Source organism: Pseudophryne corroboree, chromosome 10 (genome assembly GCF_028390025.1).
Source record: "Pseudophryne corroboree isolate aPseCor3 chromosome 10, aPseCor3.hap2, whole genome shotgun sequence".
Taxonomy (NCBI): domain Eukaryota; kingdom Metazoa; phylum Chordata; class Amphibia; order Anura; family Myobatrachidae; genus Pseudophryne; species Pseudophryne corroboree.
Window position 1 is genome coordinate 151,149,647 of NC_086453.1, and position 16,602 is coordinate 151,166,248.

Genomic DNA, 16,602 nt, shown 5'->3' on the forward strand with positions numbered 1-16,602 from the left:
TTTAGTTGCCTTTTTATTTTATATCAGCTGGAAAGCACATAGTTGTAAACAGTTTAAAGATGCAAACTGGCAACACATTATTAGCGATAATGAGCATAGCTGGAAAACACAGCCTGGAATGTGACAGATGGGATGTAATAGCAAGGTCAAATAAAGAGCACCATGCAGATGAATTGTGCAGAGAATAGTGGATGGGAGAAAATGTAATCCGTCATTCAGAGGGGACCATAACCTAAAATAAGAATTTACTTACCGATAATTCTATTTCTCATAGTCCGTAGTGGATGCTGGGGACTCCGTAAGGACCATGGGGAATAGCGGCTCCGCAGGAGACTGGGCACATCTAAAGAAAGTTTTAGGACTAACTGGTGTGCACTGGCTCCTCCCCCTATGACCCTCCTCCAAGCCTCAGTTAGGATACTGTGCCCGGACGAGCGTACACAATAAGGAAGGATTTTGAATCCCGGGTAAGACTCATACCAGCCACACCAATCACACCGTATAACCTGTGATCTGAACCCAGTTAACAGCATGATAACAGAGGAGCCTCTGAAAGATGGCTCACAACAATAATAACCCGATTTTTGTAACAATAACTATGTACAAGTATTGCAGACAATCCGCACTTGGGATGGGCGCCCAGCATCCACTACGGACTATGAGAAATAGAATTATCGGTAAGTAAATTCTTATTTTCTCTAACGTCCTAAGTGGATGCTGGGGACTCCGTAAGGACCATGGGGATTATACCAAAGCTCCCAAACGGGCGGGAGAGTGCGGATGACTCTGCAGCACCGAATGAGAGAACTCCAGGTCCTCCTCAGCCAGGATATCAATTTTGTAGAATTTTACAAACGTATTTGCTCCTGACCAAGTAGCTGCTCGGCAAAGTTGTAAAGCCGAGACCCCTCGGGCAGCCGCCCAAGATGAGCCCACCTTCCTTGTGGAGTGGGCATTTACAGATTTTTGGCTGTGGCAGGCCTGCCACAGAATGTGCAAGCTGAATTGTACTACAAATCCAACGAGCAATAGTCTGCTTAGAAGCAGGAGCACCCAGCTTGTTGGGTGCACACAGGATAAACAGCGAGTCAGATTTCCTGACTCCAGCCATCCTGGAAACATATTTTCAGGGCACTGACAACGTCTAGCAACTTGGAGGCCTCCAAGTCCCTAGTAGCCGCAGACACCACCAATAGGTTGGTTCAGGTGAGACGCTGAAACCACCTTGGGGAGAAACTGAGGACGAGTCCTCAATTCCGCCCTGTCCGAATGGAACATCAGATAAGGGCTTTTTCAGGATAAAGCCGCCAATTCTGACACGCGCCTGGCCCCGGCCAGGGCCAACAGCATGACCACTTTCCATGTGAGATATCTTAACTCCACAGATTTAAGTGGTTCAAACCAATGTGACTTTTGGAACCCAAAACTACATTGAGATCCCAAAGTGCCACTGGAGGCACAAAAGGAGGCTGTATATGCAGTACCCCTTTTACAAACGTCTGAACTTCAGGGACTGAAGCTAGTTCTTTTTGGAAGAAAATTGACAGGGCCGAAATTTGAACCTTAATGGACCCCAATTTCAGGCCCATAGACACTCCTGTTTGCAGGAAATGTAGGAATCGACCCAGTTGAATTTCCTCCGTCGGACCTTACTGGCCTCGCACCACGCAACATATTTTCGCCAATTGCGGTGATAATGTTTTTGCGGTTACATCCTTCCTGGCTTTGATCAGGATAGGGATGACTTCATCCGGAATGCCTTTTTTCCTTCAGGATCCGGCGTTCAACCGCCATGCCGTCAAACGCAGCCGCGGTAAGTCCTGGAACAGACAGGGTCCCTGCTGGAGCAGGTCCCTTCTTAGAGGTAGAGGCCACGGATCCTCCGTGAGCATCTCTTGAAGTTCCGGTTACCAAGTCCTTCTTGGCCAATCCGGAGCCACGAATATAGTGCTTTCTCCTCTCCATCTTATCAATCTCAGTACCTTGGGTATGAGAGGCAGAGGAGGGAACACATACACTGACTGGTACACCCACGGTGTTACCAGAGCGTCTACAACTATTGCCTGAGGGTCTCTTGACCTGGCGCAATACCTGTCGAGTTTTTTAATCATGTGGACGACTTCTGGGTGAAGTCCCCACTCTCCCGGGTGGAGGTCGTGCTGAGGAAGTCTGCTTCCCAGTTGTCCACTCCCGGAATTAATACTGTTGACAGTGCTATCACATGATTTTCCGCCCAGCGAAGAATCCCTGCAGCTTCTGCCATTGCCCTCCTGCTTCTTGTGCCACCCTGTCTGTTTACGTGGGTGACTGCCATGATGTTGTCCGACTGGATCAACACCGGCTGACCTTGAAGCAGAGGTCTTGCTAAGCTTAGAGCATTGTAAATGGCCCTTAGCTTCAGGATATTTATGTGAAGTGATGTATCCAGGCTTGACCCTAAGCCCTGGATATTCCTTCCCTGTGTGACTGCTCCCCAGCCTCGCAGGCTGGCATCCGTGGTCACCAGGACCCAGTCCTGAATGCCGAATCTGCGGCCCTCTAGAAGATGAGCACTCTGCAACCACCACATGATGGATACCCTTGTCCTTGGTGACAGGGTTATCCGCTGATGCATCTGAAAATGCGACCCGGACCATTTGTCCAGTAGGTTCCACTGGAAAGTTCTTGCGTGGAATCTAACGAATGGGATTGCTTCGTAGGAAGCCACCATTTTTACCCAGAACCCTTGTGCATTGATGCACTGAGACTTGGTTCGGTTTTAGGAGGTTCCTGACTAGCTCGGATAACTCCCTGGCTTTCTCTTCCGGGAGAAACACCTTTTTTCTGGACTGTGTCCAGGAACATCCCTAGGAAACAGAAGACAAGTCGTCGGAACCAGCTGCGATTTTGGAATATTGAGAATCCAATCGTGCTGCCGCAACACTACCTGAGATAGTGCTACACTGACTTCCAACTGTTCCCTGGATCTTACCCTTATCAGGGAATCGTCCAAGTAAGGGATAACTAAAATTCCCTTCCTTCGAAGGGATATCATTTCGGCCATTACCTTGGTAAAGACCCGGGGTGCCGTGGACCATCCCTACGGCAGTGTCTGAACTGATAGTGACAGTTCTGTACCATAACCTGAGGTACCCTTGGTGAGAAGGGTAAATTTTGACATGAAGGTAAGCATCCTTGATGTCCCGAGACATCATGTAGTCCCCTTCTTCCAGGTTCGCAATCACTGCTCTGAGTGACTCAATCTTGAATTTGAACCTCTGTATGTAAGTGTTCAAAGATTTTAGATTTTAGATTTAGAATCGGTCTCACCGAGCCGTCTGTCTTCGGTACCACAATAGTGTGGAATAATACCCCGTTCACTGTTGCAGGAGGGGTACCTTGATTATCACCTGCTGGGAATACAGCTTGTGAATGGCTTCCAAAACTGCCTCCCTGTCAGAGGGAGACGTCGGTAAAGCCGACTTTTGGAAACGGCGAGGGGGAGACGTCTCGAATTTCAATATGTACCCTTGAGATATTACCTGAAGGATCCAGGGGTCTACTTGCGAGTGAGCCCACTGCGCACTGAAATTCATTGAGAACGGGCCCCCACCGTGCCTGAGCTTGTAAGGCCCTAGCGTCATACTGAGGGCTTTGCAGAGGCGGGAAAGGATTTCTGTTCCTGGGAACTGGGTAATCTCTTCAGCCTTTTTCCTCTCCCTCTGTCACGAGCAGAAAAGAGGAACCATTTGTCCGCTTGCCAACAAAGGACTGCGCCTGATAATACGGCGTCTTATTTTGAGAGGCGACCTGGGGTACAAACGTGGATTTCCTAGTTGTTGCCGTGGCCACCAGGTCTAAAAGACCGACCCCAAATGTCCCCTTTTCAAAGGCAATACTTCCAAATGCCGTTTGGAATCCGCATCACCTGACCATTTTACTGGTAGAATTGGACAACGCACTTATACTTGATGCCAGTCGGCAAATATTCCGCTGTGCATCATGCATATTTAGAAATGCATCTTTTAAATGCTCTATAGGCAATAATATACTATCCTTATCTAGGATATCAATATTTCCAGTCAGGGAATCCGACCATGCCAACCCAGCACTGCACCTCCAGGCTGAGGCGATTGCAGGTCGCAGTATAACACCAGTATGTGTGTGAATACATTTTTGGATACCCTCCTGCTTTCTATCAGCAGGATCCTTAAGGGCGGCCATCTCATGAGAGGGTAGAGCCCTTGTTCTTACAAGCGTGTGAGCGCATTATCCCCCCTAGGGGGTGTTTCCCAACGCACCCTAACCTCTGGCGGGAAAGGGTATACAGCCAATACTTTTTAAGAAATTATCAATTGTTATCGGGGGGAAACCCACGCATCATCACACACCGCATTTTATTTTTCAGATTCAGGAAAACTACAGGTAGTTTTTCCCTCACCGAACATAATACCCCTTTTTGGTGGTACTCATATTATCAGAAATGTATAAAACATTTTCCATTGTCTCAATCATGTAACGTGTGGCCCTACTGGAAATCACGGTTGTCTCTTCACCGTCGACACAGGAGTCAGTATCCGTGTCGGCGTCTGTATCTGCCATCTGAGGTAACGGGCGCTTTAGAGCCCCTGACGGCCTATGAGACGTCTGGACAGGCACAAGCTGAGTAGCCGGCTGTCTCATGTCAACCACTGTTTTTTTTATACAGAGCTGACACTGTCACGTAATTTTCAACAGTACATCCACTCAGGTGTCGACCCCCTAGGTGGTGACATCACTGTTACAGACACTCTGCTCCGTCTCCACATCATTTTTCTCCTCATGCATGTCGACACAAACGTACCGACACACAGCACACACACAGGGAATGCTCTGATAGAGGACAGGACCCCACTAGCCCTTTGGGGAGACAGAGGGAGAGTATGCCAGCACACACCAGAGCGCTATATATATATATACAGGGATAACCTTATATAAGTGTTTTTCCCCTTATAGCTGCTGTATGTTTTAATACTGCGCCTAATTAGTGCCCCCCTCTCTTTTTTTAAACCTTTCTGTAGTGTAGTGACTGCAGGGAAGAGCCAGGGAGCTTCCCTCCAACTGAGCTGTGAGGGAAAATGGCGCCAGTGTGCTGATGAGATAGGCTCCGCCCCCTTTTCGGCGGCCTTATCTCCCGTTTTTCTGTATATTCTGGCAGGGGTTAAATGCATCCATATAGCCCAGGAGCTATATGTGATGTATTTTTTGCCATGTAAGGTATTTTTATCATGTTTTATTGCGTCTCAGGGCGCCCCCCCCAGCGCCCTGCACCCTCAGTGACCGGAGTATGAAGTGTGCTGAGAGCAATGGCGCACAGCTGCAGTGCTGTGCGCTACCTTATTGAAGACAGGAACGTCTTCTGCCGCCGATTTTTCCGGACCTCTTCGCTCTTCTGGCTCTGTAAGGGGGCCGGCGGCGCGGCTCCGGGACCCATCCAGGCTGGGCCTGTGATCGTCCCTCTGGAGCTAATGTCCAGTAGCCAAGAAGCCCAATCCACTCTGCACGCAGGTGAGTTCGCTTCTTCTCCCCTTAGTCCCTCGATGCAGTGAGCCTGTTGCCAGCAGGTCTCACTGAAAATAACAAACCTAAACTAAAACTTTCACTAAGAAGCTCAGGAGAGCCCCTAGTGTGCACCCTTCTCGTCGGGCACAGAAATCTAACTGAGGCTTGGAGGAGGGTCATAGGGGGAGGAGCCAGTGCACACCAGTTAGTCCTAAAGCTTTCTTTAGATGTGCCCAGTCTCCTGCGGAGCCGCTATTCCCCATGGTCCTTACGGAGTCCCCAGCATCCACTTAGGACGTTAGAGAAAATTCATTTCATGGGACTGAAAGACAGTGATTAAGTACAACCATACGCTGCATGCATATATCACAGGTTCCTGGTGTCATGTATACTGGTATTTATTGCATAGATTTATAAGGAAATTCTAACAAACTCACTGTAATGTAATTATCTGCTTTACAGTACAGTGAATTACACATGTGTACATTTTCTTTAGGATTCTATGCAGAGTTTTTCAGTATTCTAGAACATATCACATCTGTATATAATTGGCATCATCATCATATTATACAGTACCATAAATTATTGTAATATGATTTACGTTATATAGTGCTAGTTATATCTGACATGTCCACATGCCTGAAATTATTCAATTGATTTGTGGTCTGATGTAGAACTTAATTGTTTGCGGTCATTTCTTGTATGTTTTGGCTCTGAGCATGCTCCGGAGCAGAGCTTATGTAATTACAGAGGTCAGTCACATCTCTATAGGCGGCTGATAGACCATAACTGGGTAGGGGGGTGCTAGGCTGTGAAATTCAAGCTTCTTTACGACAGTGAAATGCTGTAGGGGGCATGATCATATAATGTTAGAGACATGGCTGTGCCACTATTAATTCATCCTGAGGCCCCCTCTCGGAGCCACGGCCTACAGAGACATAGGTAGAAACTTTTCAGGCATGAAATGTTATCTTGCTGGGCATCATGATGTCTCTTTCCGCACTGACTGTGCAGTGCTGTCAACAATAGGAGCCATGGACAACGTATCATCCATTGTAGAAAGTACATGTACTGGATACCTGAGCACGTGCGTTAATTTCAACATGGTCACTGCCACCAGCCAAAGCACAAAGGTTTAGGGTATGACCCAAGGCAAACTTTTGGCTTTTGCCTGCACCCAGAATTATTAATATTTTGGTAACACCTCTTTCGGAGAGTTGGGTTGGATACAGAACAGAAAACAAGGGCTAAAATTAGATTATTTAATTTAAGTAAAACATTTCAAAGCTTATGTTACAGAAAAGAAAGTTACAAGATATGATAAAAAGTTACATGAGTAAAGACAGTTTCAAGAAAATTACAAATAGGGAGATAAAACTCACCGATCCTAACACATGCAGAGTGGAACGATGGAATGAAGTAAAGCCTCTTCAGATATTATTGGGACATTACAGAGCCAGGATGCTTCTCCTGATTCGCTTGTTTGATAATGGACAACTTGCAGTCTGTGTTTCTCCTATTTAAAATTCAGGCTGCCCCTTCAGCCCCCATCCTCTGGGGAGTTCGTTTTAACCCTTCCAAAGCCAGAAAAGGTACTGAGTGTCAGCTCATACTGGGCTTTCCAGCCACTCGCTCAGTGGTTAATGGCCTTATCTTCTAATATCCTTTGAAGCTCTGGCCATGGTTCTTGTGTACACAAATGGCCAGTTCTGAGAAGACACAGACCAGGAAGAGCTTAACACCTGTCTGGCCATACAGTAGCTCTGGTTCTGGGGTAATTAAACTAGCTCTGGTCAGGAGGAATTTCACACCTGAGTAGCCAGTGTGTTTCTGAGTTCTGTGGCTATAATGAAATGCCAGCAGATCAATCAAGCTTTAACCATTTGACATGCAAGACAGTTACCACACACTGGTACATTGATACATCGATCAGAATAGTGATATCACAGACACTGATTTTAACAGGCCTGTTTCTACTTGAAATAGCCTGGACTATGACACCTCCACCTTTAAGATCAGCATGGGAGCAGTGGCACATCAGGCCGCAGCCTCCTATGCTGTATTCTGACAATAGTCAGTACCGGACCTGGATGGGCTGCTGTCCTCTCACTTGCGAGACAGCCCGTTGCAGTTAACATGGCTTGCAAAATGGCAGGCACGGGCTTCATTGGTTGGCTCCCTGCAGGAGAGGGTGCCATCTTCTTCACTGGGCACGTAGGACTGAGGTGCCCATGGGTCATCACATACATAACACTGGCGGCCCATGACCCAAGCCGGCTTTCCCCCCACCCTAACTTAGGACGAAGCAGGGGTCGCCACTACAGGGGCTGGTGATGGGACGGCTCCTCCAGTTTGCTTTTGTAGGTTGCCTTGGCGGTCCCCAAATCTACTTGGTTGTGGCGGTCCGGGCAGCAGCATACTTGTCCGCAAGGCTGGCAGCCTCCTCCGTTGACTCTGGGTCATGATCTAGGACCCACTCCTTGATGTCAGCTAGGCACAGGGAGATGAATTGCTCCAGCAGGATCAGGTCCTTACATGCAGACAGTCCAGCATAAGTATAAGAGGCATTACGAGATAGCCCTAGGAGATTATGGGTGTCGTGGACACCCACGAGTGAGAATAGCCCGTTAGCCGGGATTCTGGTTGGTGGCATTGTCAGCAGTTGGGATCCCAGTGTCTGTTTCCTGACTGCCGGGATCCCGACTGCCGGCAACTCAACTGCATCCCATTGTGGCAGCCCCTATGTGAAACAAATGGGTACCATAGTCTCTAGAGGACAGCCCAGTCGACAGGATACAGTGCTGGAAAACACAACAGAACTGAAAGAACGTAACCAGGAAACAATGAGAATGCATCAACCACGTGTCCTTGACCACAGGCCTAGACAATACATATGCCCATGACAGCATCACCGGGCAAATCCGAGACGTCAGCACAGGGATACAGAAGAAGCCAAGAACCAAGACCCAGCAGGTCAGTCTTCCAGAAACGTATCCTGCACAAAACTGAATTGGACACCAGGACATGACTCCTCACAATGGTGGATGACTGGCTTGGAAGCGGAGACAAGTTCAATGTAGAAAAGAAGCCCTGTGAGAGGTCATTGCAAAGGTTAGCTGAAACAGAAGTCAGAAGGAGAAGAACAAATGGCCAGAAGAGCTCAAACCAACTGAACTAGTAATAATGGGGTAGTGGGACATCTGTGAACCTTGAGCAGCAGCACTAGCCAGGCCCAGCCCTTAATTGCCTACCTAAAAAAATAATCAGTAAAATCACTCTACCCATACAGGCGCAAGAAAAACGAAATGCCAGCAAGACGCTGCAACACTATCGCTCTAGATTTCCTTGAAAAAATAAAGGCCCCATTCAAAAGATAACAAAATCTGGTACACTTTCTTACCTCACTCGCTTGTGAGCCATAGAACACTCCACTAAGCCCTCCATTAATAAAAGATGACCTGCCAGCAGTGAGAGAGGTGATTATTACCAACCAGAGCAGCAGCAGGGACCAGGGGGTATATTTACTAAAGTGCAGGTTTTTAGAAGTGGAGATGTTGCCCATAAAAATGATGTAATAGATGTTGCCCAGGTAAAAAGAAGTAATAATGCCAGTGTATAGGTCATTGGTGCGGCCTCATCTAGATTACTGTGTCCAGTTCTGGAGACCAAGGGGGTCATTCAGACCCGATTGCGCGCTGCCTTTTTCCACAGCAGTGCGATCGGGTCTGAACAGCACATGTGTATGAATCGCAATGCGCAGGCCGCTGGTGACAGGGATTGATGGGCAGAGACAGAACTAACAAAGAAAGTGATCGCACCAGTGATCGCAAGAAGATTGACAGGCAGAAGGCGTTCGTGGGTGGCAACTCACTGGGGCAGATGTATTAACCTGGAGAAGGCGTAAGAAAGTGATAAACCAGTGATAAGTGGAAGGTGATACACACACCAGCCAATCAGCTCGTAACTGTTAATTTACATATTGGAGCTGATTGGTGCGTTTATAACCTTGCATTTATCACTGGTTATCACTTTCTTATGCCTTCTCCAGGTCAATACATCTGCCCCACTGTTTCCAGGGAGTGTCTGGAAAAACGCAGCCGTTCTGGAGGATTCCTGACGTCAGCACCAGCCCGGATTGTTGCAGCAGCTGGTTAAGTCCTGGGCTGTGCAGACTCACTGCACAGCCGATCACACCCCTGCACAGCGATTACCCCCTCCCCTGTAGGCAGCGATTACCTGGTTGCAGCAGTGCAAAAAACCGCCTGCATGCGACCAGGTCTGAATTAGGCCCCATATCTCCAGAAGGATATAAATACATTAGAGACTGTACAAAGAAGAGCAACTAAAATGGTGCATGGCCTACATCACAAAACCTACCCAGAAAGACTAAAAGATCTTGTACAGTTTGGAGCAGAGAAGGGAAAGGGGAGATATGATAGAAACTTTCAAATATACCAAATGTTTTAACAAAGTACAGGAGGAAAACAGTCTTCAAAGGAAGAGATATATTAGAACTCGAGGACATACACTGAAACTAGAGGGAGACAGGTTCAGGGGAAATGTAAGGAAACATTACTTCACAGAAAGGGTAGTGGATAAGTGGAATAGCCTCCCATCAGAGGTGGTAGAGGCTAAGACAGTAGAACAATTTAAACATGCTTGGGATAGACATATGAATATCCTTACAAAGAACTAAGGTTCAAAAAGGGTTGAGATTACCTAAAGGATAAAAAGGGGTAGGCTACATGGGCCAAGTGGTTCTTATCTGCCGTCAAATTCTATGTTTCTCCTGTAGAAGGAGTTCACTTATGCTCCGTACACACTATGCAATATCATTTACGATTTGAACAATATTGTTTGTTTCTGAATGATATTGTATGTGTACGCAGAATCCGAGGTACGATGCGCGCTCCCGCGGCTCACATGCAACGTTGTACGTCAGACTGCATGCAGTCTTGATGAGGTGATATTGTGTGGCTTTGTACCCCAGTTATGACTTTGTTCCTAGACATAATTTGACATTGTTTGTAGTGTGTACACACGATCCAATCTGATATGATATCTTGTACAATATCATACGATATTGTATGTTAAGGGATCGCATAATGTGTACATAGCATAGGATGACATATTAATAAAATCTGTTGCCTTCCCAATTCCTGGTAGTAATAAGCATCAGTGCTGATGTGTTAGCATGGTGCCTCCATCACTGGGGTAAGTGAGAAACCTTGAAGGCAATGCAGCTGCCAAGAATCTGGTATCCTGCACTGCTTACTGTGGAACCATACCGATGGTGTTACCTAGCAGGAGTTATCAGTCAATAAAGGGGGTCATTCCGAGTTGATCGCTCGCTGCCAATTTTCACAGCGCAGTGATCAGGTGAAAAAACGGCATTTATGCGCATGCGTATGGGCCGCAATGCGCACTCACGTCAACTGACCGTTTTCAGAGAGTGTTTGCAAAAACGCAGGCGTGTCTGAAAAAACGCAGGCGTGGCTGGGCATTCGCTGGGCGGGTGTATGACGTCAAACCCAGACACGAATAGGCTGAAGTGATCGCAAGCGCTGAGTAGGTTCAGAGCTACTCTGAAACTGCACAAACTTTTTTTGCAGAGCTCGGCTGCACATACGTTCGCACTTCTTCTAAGCTAAAGTACACTCCCCAGTGGGCGTCGGCATAGCGTTTGCACGGCTGCTAAAACTAGCTAGCGAGCGATCAACTCGGCATGACCCCCAACATGTTTATTGGTTGGTTAACTTCTAACAGCCATTGAAACTTGAAGGAGGATGTTATCGGTATTTGAAGCTATAGCTATTTTAGCCTCAAACCAGCTTTTGCTGATCCTGGCATGATTCTGGTGATAGTCATTGGGCTTAGATTGACCAGGTTGCTGCTTTAACTCCAGCGCCTATATCAACAGAATCATGCCGGGATCAGCAAATCTGAGCCTGTGACATTTGAGCCATACTTGCCTACTCTCCTGGAAGTTAAAGGAGACCCACGATTTTTCGTGTACCTTCCCCCCCTCAACCCTGCAGGATGCAGAGAAAACCACTGTCATTGACGTGTCAGCCCGGCCCTGCCCCATGAAGTGTCTAGCAGTGTCTCTTTTCTGGCTTCTCCCAGAGAGGAGACAGTAAAAGTAGGCAAGCAGTGAATAATAATAATAATAATTAGATTTACATGAGATACAGAAACCATGAATACAAAACAAAGGTGTGGAAGCCATTTGGGGTCATCAGTTGCAAGGCTACCCACTCCTGGTGACGCAGCCAGTTTAGGTGCACTACATAGGATTACATTGGGCATAATAGACTGCCAAAAACCAAAGAGACACAGGCCCAGATTTCTCAAGCCATGGAGAGTGAAAAATTGCACGGTGATAAAGTACCAGCCAATCAGCTCCTAACTGCCATGTTACAGGCTGTGTTTGAACAATGATAGCTTCAGCGCTGCGCTCCCACCCTAATGGCACCATTCTCACCGGTTCCCTGCATGTCGGGTCGCTGGTGCTCTGCTCACCGCCTTGATCTTCTGGCTCTGTTAGGGGTGGCGGCATGCTGCGGGAGTGAGCGGTCGCCTCTGGGGCTAACGATCATCACCCTCAGGAGCTCAGTGTCCTGTCAGCGGAGATAGGGGCCATTAACCTCAGAGGGTTGGGCACTCTTCCCCCCCTAAGTCCCACGAAGCAGGGAGGCTGTTGCCAGCAGCCTCCCTGTGCCTAACTTTAAAAAAAAAAAAAAAAACTAGAAAAGCTCTAGGAGCTCCCCTAGCTGTGACCGGCTCCACCAGGCACATTTTCTAAACTGAGTCTGGTAGGAGGGGCATCGAGGGAGGAGCCAGCCCACACTAGCAAACTCTTAAAGTGCCCATGGCTCCTAGTGGACCCGTCTATACCCCCATGGTACTAATGTGGACCCCAGCATCCTCAAGGACGTAAGAGAAAGGTGCACATTTTTTATGCCCCATAAATGATCAGTCTATATGGACTCCCTAATAAATAGTTACCTTATTCTTTTTTACTGTTCTGATAGGCCAATAATCTCAGTGTGCGGTTTCAGCTATCTTACCTGTCAGGACTCCATCTAAATAAACTACCTGCTTTCTGGAGGTTCGATGTTCAGTTTGCAAACTACTGCTTGATACATTGCACAATTTGGGCCTGGATCTGAGTCATATACAGTGCTGATATTTGTGCAAATGAGCAATGAGGGCACTGCGGCGATGCTTTTGTACTTGACAAGTAGCTCCCTACCTGAGCAGCTCCTGCGCGCTGGCAGGGAGCTACTTGTCGCATCGGCTGCGTATGACGTCAAGCAGTGGACACGGCTCGCCCCCCACACGGCCCGGGCACGCCTGCGTTGCCCGGACCGCGCCCCTTAAATGGCAGCCAAACGCCACCGGCCTGCCCAGCGAACGCCTCTGCCTGTCAGTCAGGCAGAGGCGATGGCTGGGCTGAGATGCTGACAGCATCTCTGGCATGCACATGCGCACTGCAGCGCATGCGTAGTTCAGACCTGATCGCCCGCTGTGCGTAAACGTACAGCAGCGATCAGGTCTGAATTAGCCCCAATGTGCAGTGCAGGTGGGGCAGATATAACATGTGCAGAGAGAGTTAGATTTGGGTGGGGTGTGTTCAAACTGAAATCTAAATTGCAGTGCAAAAATAAAGCAGTATTTACCCTACACAGAAACAAAATAACCCACCCAAATCTAACTCTCTCTGCACATTTTATATCTGCCTCACCTGCAGTGCACATGGATTTGCCCATTAGAGAAAGATTTTGCTGCTGCGATCAGATCTGAATTAGTCCCTATGGCAGAAGGGGCTAAAGTGATTGCAGCAGTTTGTGAATCAGCCTCTTTGTATTATTTCCATGTGTAGAACTCAGGATGCTGTGCTGTTATTTGATAGTAGGTGACAGGGGCGTATCAACCAATTGGCCAGGATGGCACTCGCCAGGGGCGCCAGCCGAGCAGGGGGCGCCACCCGATGGAGCCACCCGTGGCCAATGGGTGGAATCCTTTAAGCCGTAGTGTCTGGCAATACCTGCCGTGCCAAGCTGCCTGTGCATTGCCTGGGATTGAGGATCACTCAGCAGGCAGGAGATTGCGCCAGTGTACAGCACTGCAATGCACTACAGGGAAGAAACTGAAAATAAACTACAACTCCCAGCAACCCTTGCTGTCGGGAGCTCCCGGCAACAAGGGATGCTGGGAGCTGTAGTTTATTTTCAGTTTCTTCACGTAGTTTGGTGCGGTGCCAGACACTGGCACCAGCTCCTGCCTGCTGAGCGATCCTCCGCCCTCCATTCCAGGCAGCTCGGCACAGAAGGTATTGCCAGACACTACGGCTTTCTGCTGGGATGTTGTGGGGTGGGGACTAGGTCTATGTGCTGTGTGGTGAGGTTATGTATGTGCTGGGAGTGGGGGAGGCTCCTACTACTATGTGCTAATGGCGGACTACAGCTATGTGCTGGGAGGGGGATGGGGACTAGGGCTATGTGCTGTGTGGTGAGGCTATGTATGTGCTGGGAGTGGGGGAGGCTACTACTATGTGCTAAGGGCATACTACAGCTATGTGCTGGGAGGAGGAAGGGGATAGGGACTATGGCTATGCTTGGGGAGGTGAGGGGCTATGTGCAGGGAGAGGGACTATGGCTATCTATGCTGGCAGGGAACTATTGTTATGTGATGGGAGGGGGTGGGGACTACTGTATGACTGTGTTGGGAGAGGTGGAGACTACAGCTATGTGCTGGGGGGAGTACGGCTATTGCTTCGGGCTATGGCTATTTACTGGGAGGGGACTAAGGCTATGTGCTGGGACAGGGACTATGACTATATGACTGTGGGGGCTTATCTGGCACTGTGGGGACATGTGTATCTGGCAATGTGGAAGCATATCTGGCACTGTGGGGTCATATGTGTATCTGGCACTGTGGGGGCATGTGTGTATCTGGCACCGTGGGGATATATATGTATCTGGCACTATTGGGGGCATATGTGTATCTGGCACTGTACTATTGGGGTCATATGTGTATCACGCCCCCATTTTCATTGGCCACCCCTGTTTTTGGTGTGCAGTACCACTATTTTTTTTTCTACGTGCACCACTGAGTAGTGCGCTGCACTGCACTTCTTTCCACTACTTTTTGATTATACTACCTGGCCTTGGGTGGCATTGCCTCCTCAGCCAGGTCAGGCACTGCTGATGTCTCCTCAGTGTTATAAGAATTACTGTGTGGGCATAATGTGTACAGGGAACTGCTGTGTGGGCATAATGTGTATAAGGGTCACTACTGTGTAGCGTAATTTGAATTGGGGGAACTATTGTATGGTCATGTCCCTTTCCCACAAGATCATGTCCCTTTTTTGCACATGCACCTTCCCTGTTTCAAATATGGGGGTCGCCAGTCCTTTACTTTGCCAGGGGCGCCCGGACCCCTAGATATACCCCTGGTAGGTGGATGCCTACTTTCACTCAGGATTGACTACAATACAACACTTACCTTAAGGCTGCGAGAGGATCCCACAGTCCATTCAGAATAACGTCTAAATAATGCATCTACTAATGTTAATATACTCAATTGCTGTTAACTATTTTGTATTCTAAATTATCTTTTTTCTTCCCTTTCTGCATATTTCCATGTGGAATCTGCCAGTACTCTCCTAGCATGCGAACATCCTTCATCAGTGCAACCCAGGAAGACTCTGAAACACATTGCCGGACAGACGTTGTATCCTAGATGATTCCTTTTGCTCTCCTGATTGTCCCTCCATTCTACAGAGACGACTAACAGACACAAAACAAAGACTGAGCTGTTGTGCTCTTAACCTTTTTGGCAAGGAGTGTTGGGTGCTAAGACTCATTCAGCTTTCCCTTGCTTGGTATTAAACCCTCTTTTACCCTCCTGTGCAGGCAGAGTAACTTTCTCTGATTTGTCCCACTGCCTACAGTTTTATATCTTTTTGTATTGGTTAATGTTCTTTTCACCCTGCCACACTTTCCATATTTCTATTACCATCAGTACCATGCATTGGATCTACCAACTGGCTTCCAAAGGGGGCACCACGGGGAGTCTGTACAGGAGGATTTATAGAAAATGGCATACAGTAGAAGAGCCAAAGTGGTGAGAAGTTCACTGCTCAGAGACAATGCTGTTACAGACAAGAGGAATGGATATCACCAGATAGATTCATGGCCTTCTATCTAACAGCCAGTTAACCAGACAAGTTAAGGATGTAGATACAAATGGCACCGACTGGCGTGAGGAGTACATGCTGTGGTGTGAGCGCGATGTGGCAGTGACATGGACGTAGAGTGAGTTCTTAAGCTAAGGACCAAGGACAGTGCTGCTGCAAAACTTTTTCCTCCAGAGATGGATATGTTTTTAATTAGAACGTTTTAGCACTAACTCATATTTTACATTGACTTGAAATAAAAAGGGAAAAAACAAACTTTATTTTAAAAGTTTATTCTGGTTATACTTTAGTTTGTATATGTTTATCTTTCAGGTACAAAAGTATGGACAAATCCACCAAACTCTATACTAATATTTGCGACAAGTGTGTTATTTTCTCTCTGCACACAATGTAACAGGAGGTAAACCTAGGAAGTAAATTAAATGCTGTATAACATTTAGCACAGAGTGGACTGCCTATTACAGCTTACCCAGCCAGATAGCATCTGAAGTTCACAAGGCGATACTGTGTGGGAAGAAGATACAATAACATTTAGTCCTAATAGTTACTCTTGGCCAGGCAACGTTCCTCACTTCCACAACTCCTGCCGGTATGTTGTCACCTTGACGATAATAAGTATGTTGAAAGCACAATGCCGTAGCATTGTAATGCTACTTAAAGCATTTCTCTAACGTCCTAGAGGATGCTGGGACTCTGTAAGGACCATGGGGATAGACGAGTTCCGCAGGAGACATGGGCACTTTAAGAAAGACTTTGACTCTGGGTGTGCACTGGCTCCTCCCTCTATGCCCCTCCTCCAGACCTCAGTTTGATACCGTGCCCAGTGGAGACTGGGTGCATTTCAGGAGCTCTCCTGAGTTTCCTGTCAGAAAGTATTT

General features: G+C 47.6%; 1 protein-coding gene across 2 annotated transcripts in view; it reads left to right on the forward strand.

The window, feature by feature from the left end:
- Positions 1-15,979, forward strand: part of TTYH1 (tweety family member 1) — a 476,474-nt gene extending 460,495 nt beyond the window's left edge. The window contains exon 14 of one of the 2 annotated variants that reach the window (XM_063942879.1): positions 15,184-15,979. In XM_063942879.1, coding sequence (XP_063798949.1) covers positions 15,184-15,267 — 84 coding nt within the window. In that variant the 3' untranslated portion in view covers positions 15,268-15,979. The remainder of the gene's footprint in view (positions 1-15,183) is intronic. The other variant, XM_063942880.1, reaches the window with a different exon arrangement.
- The last annotated feature ends 623 nt before the right edge of the window (positions 15,980-16,602 follow it).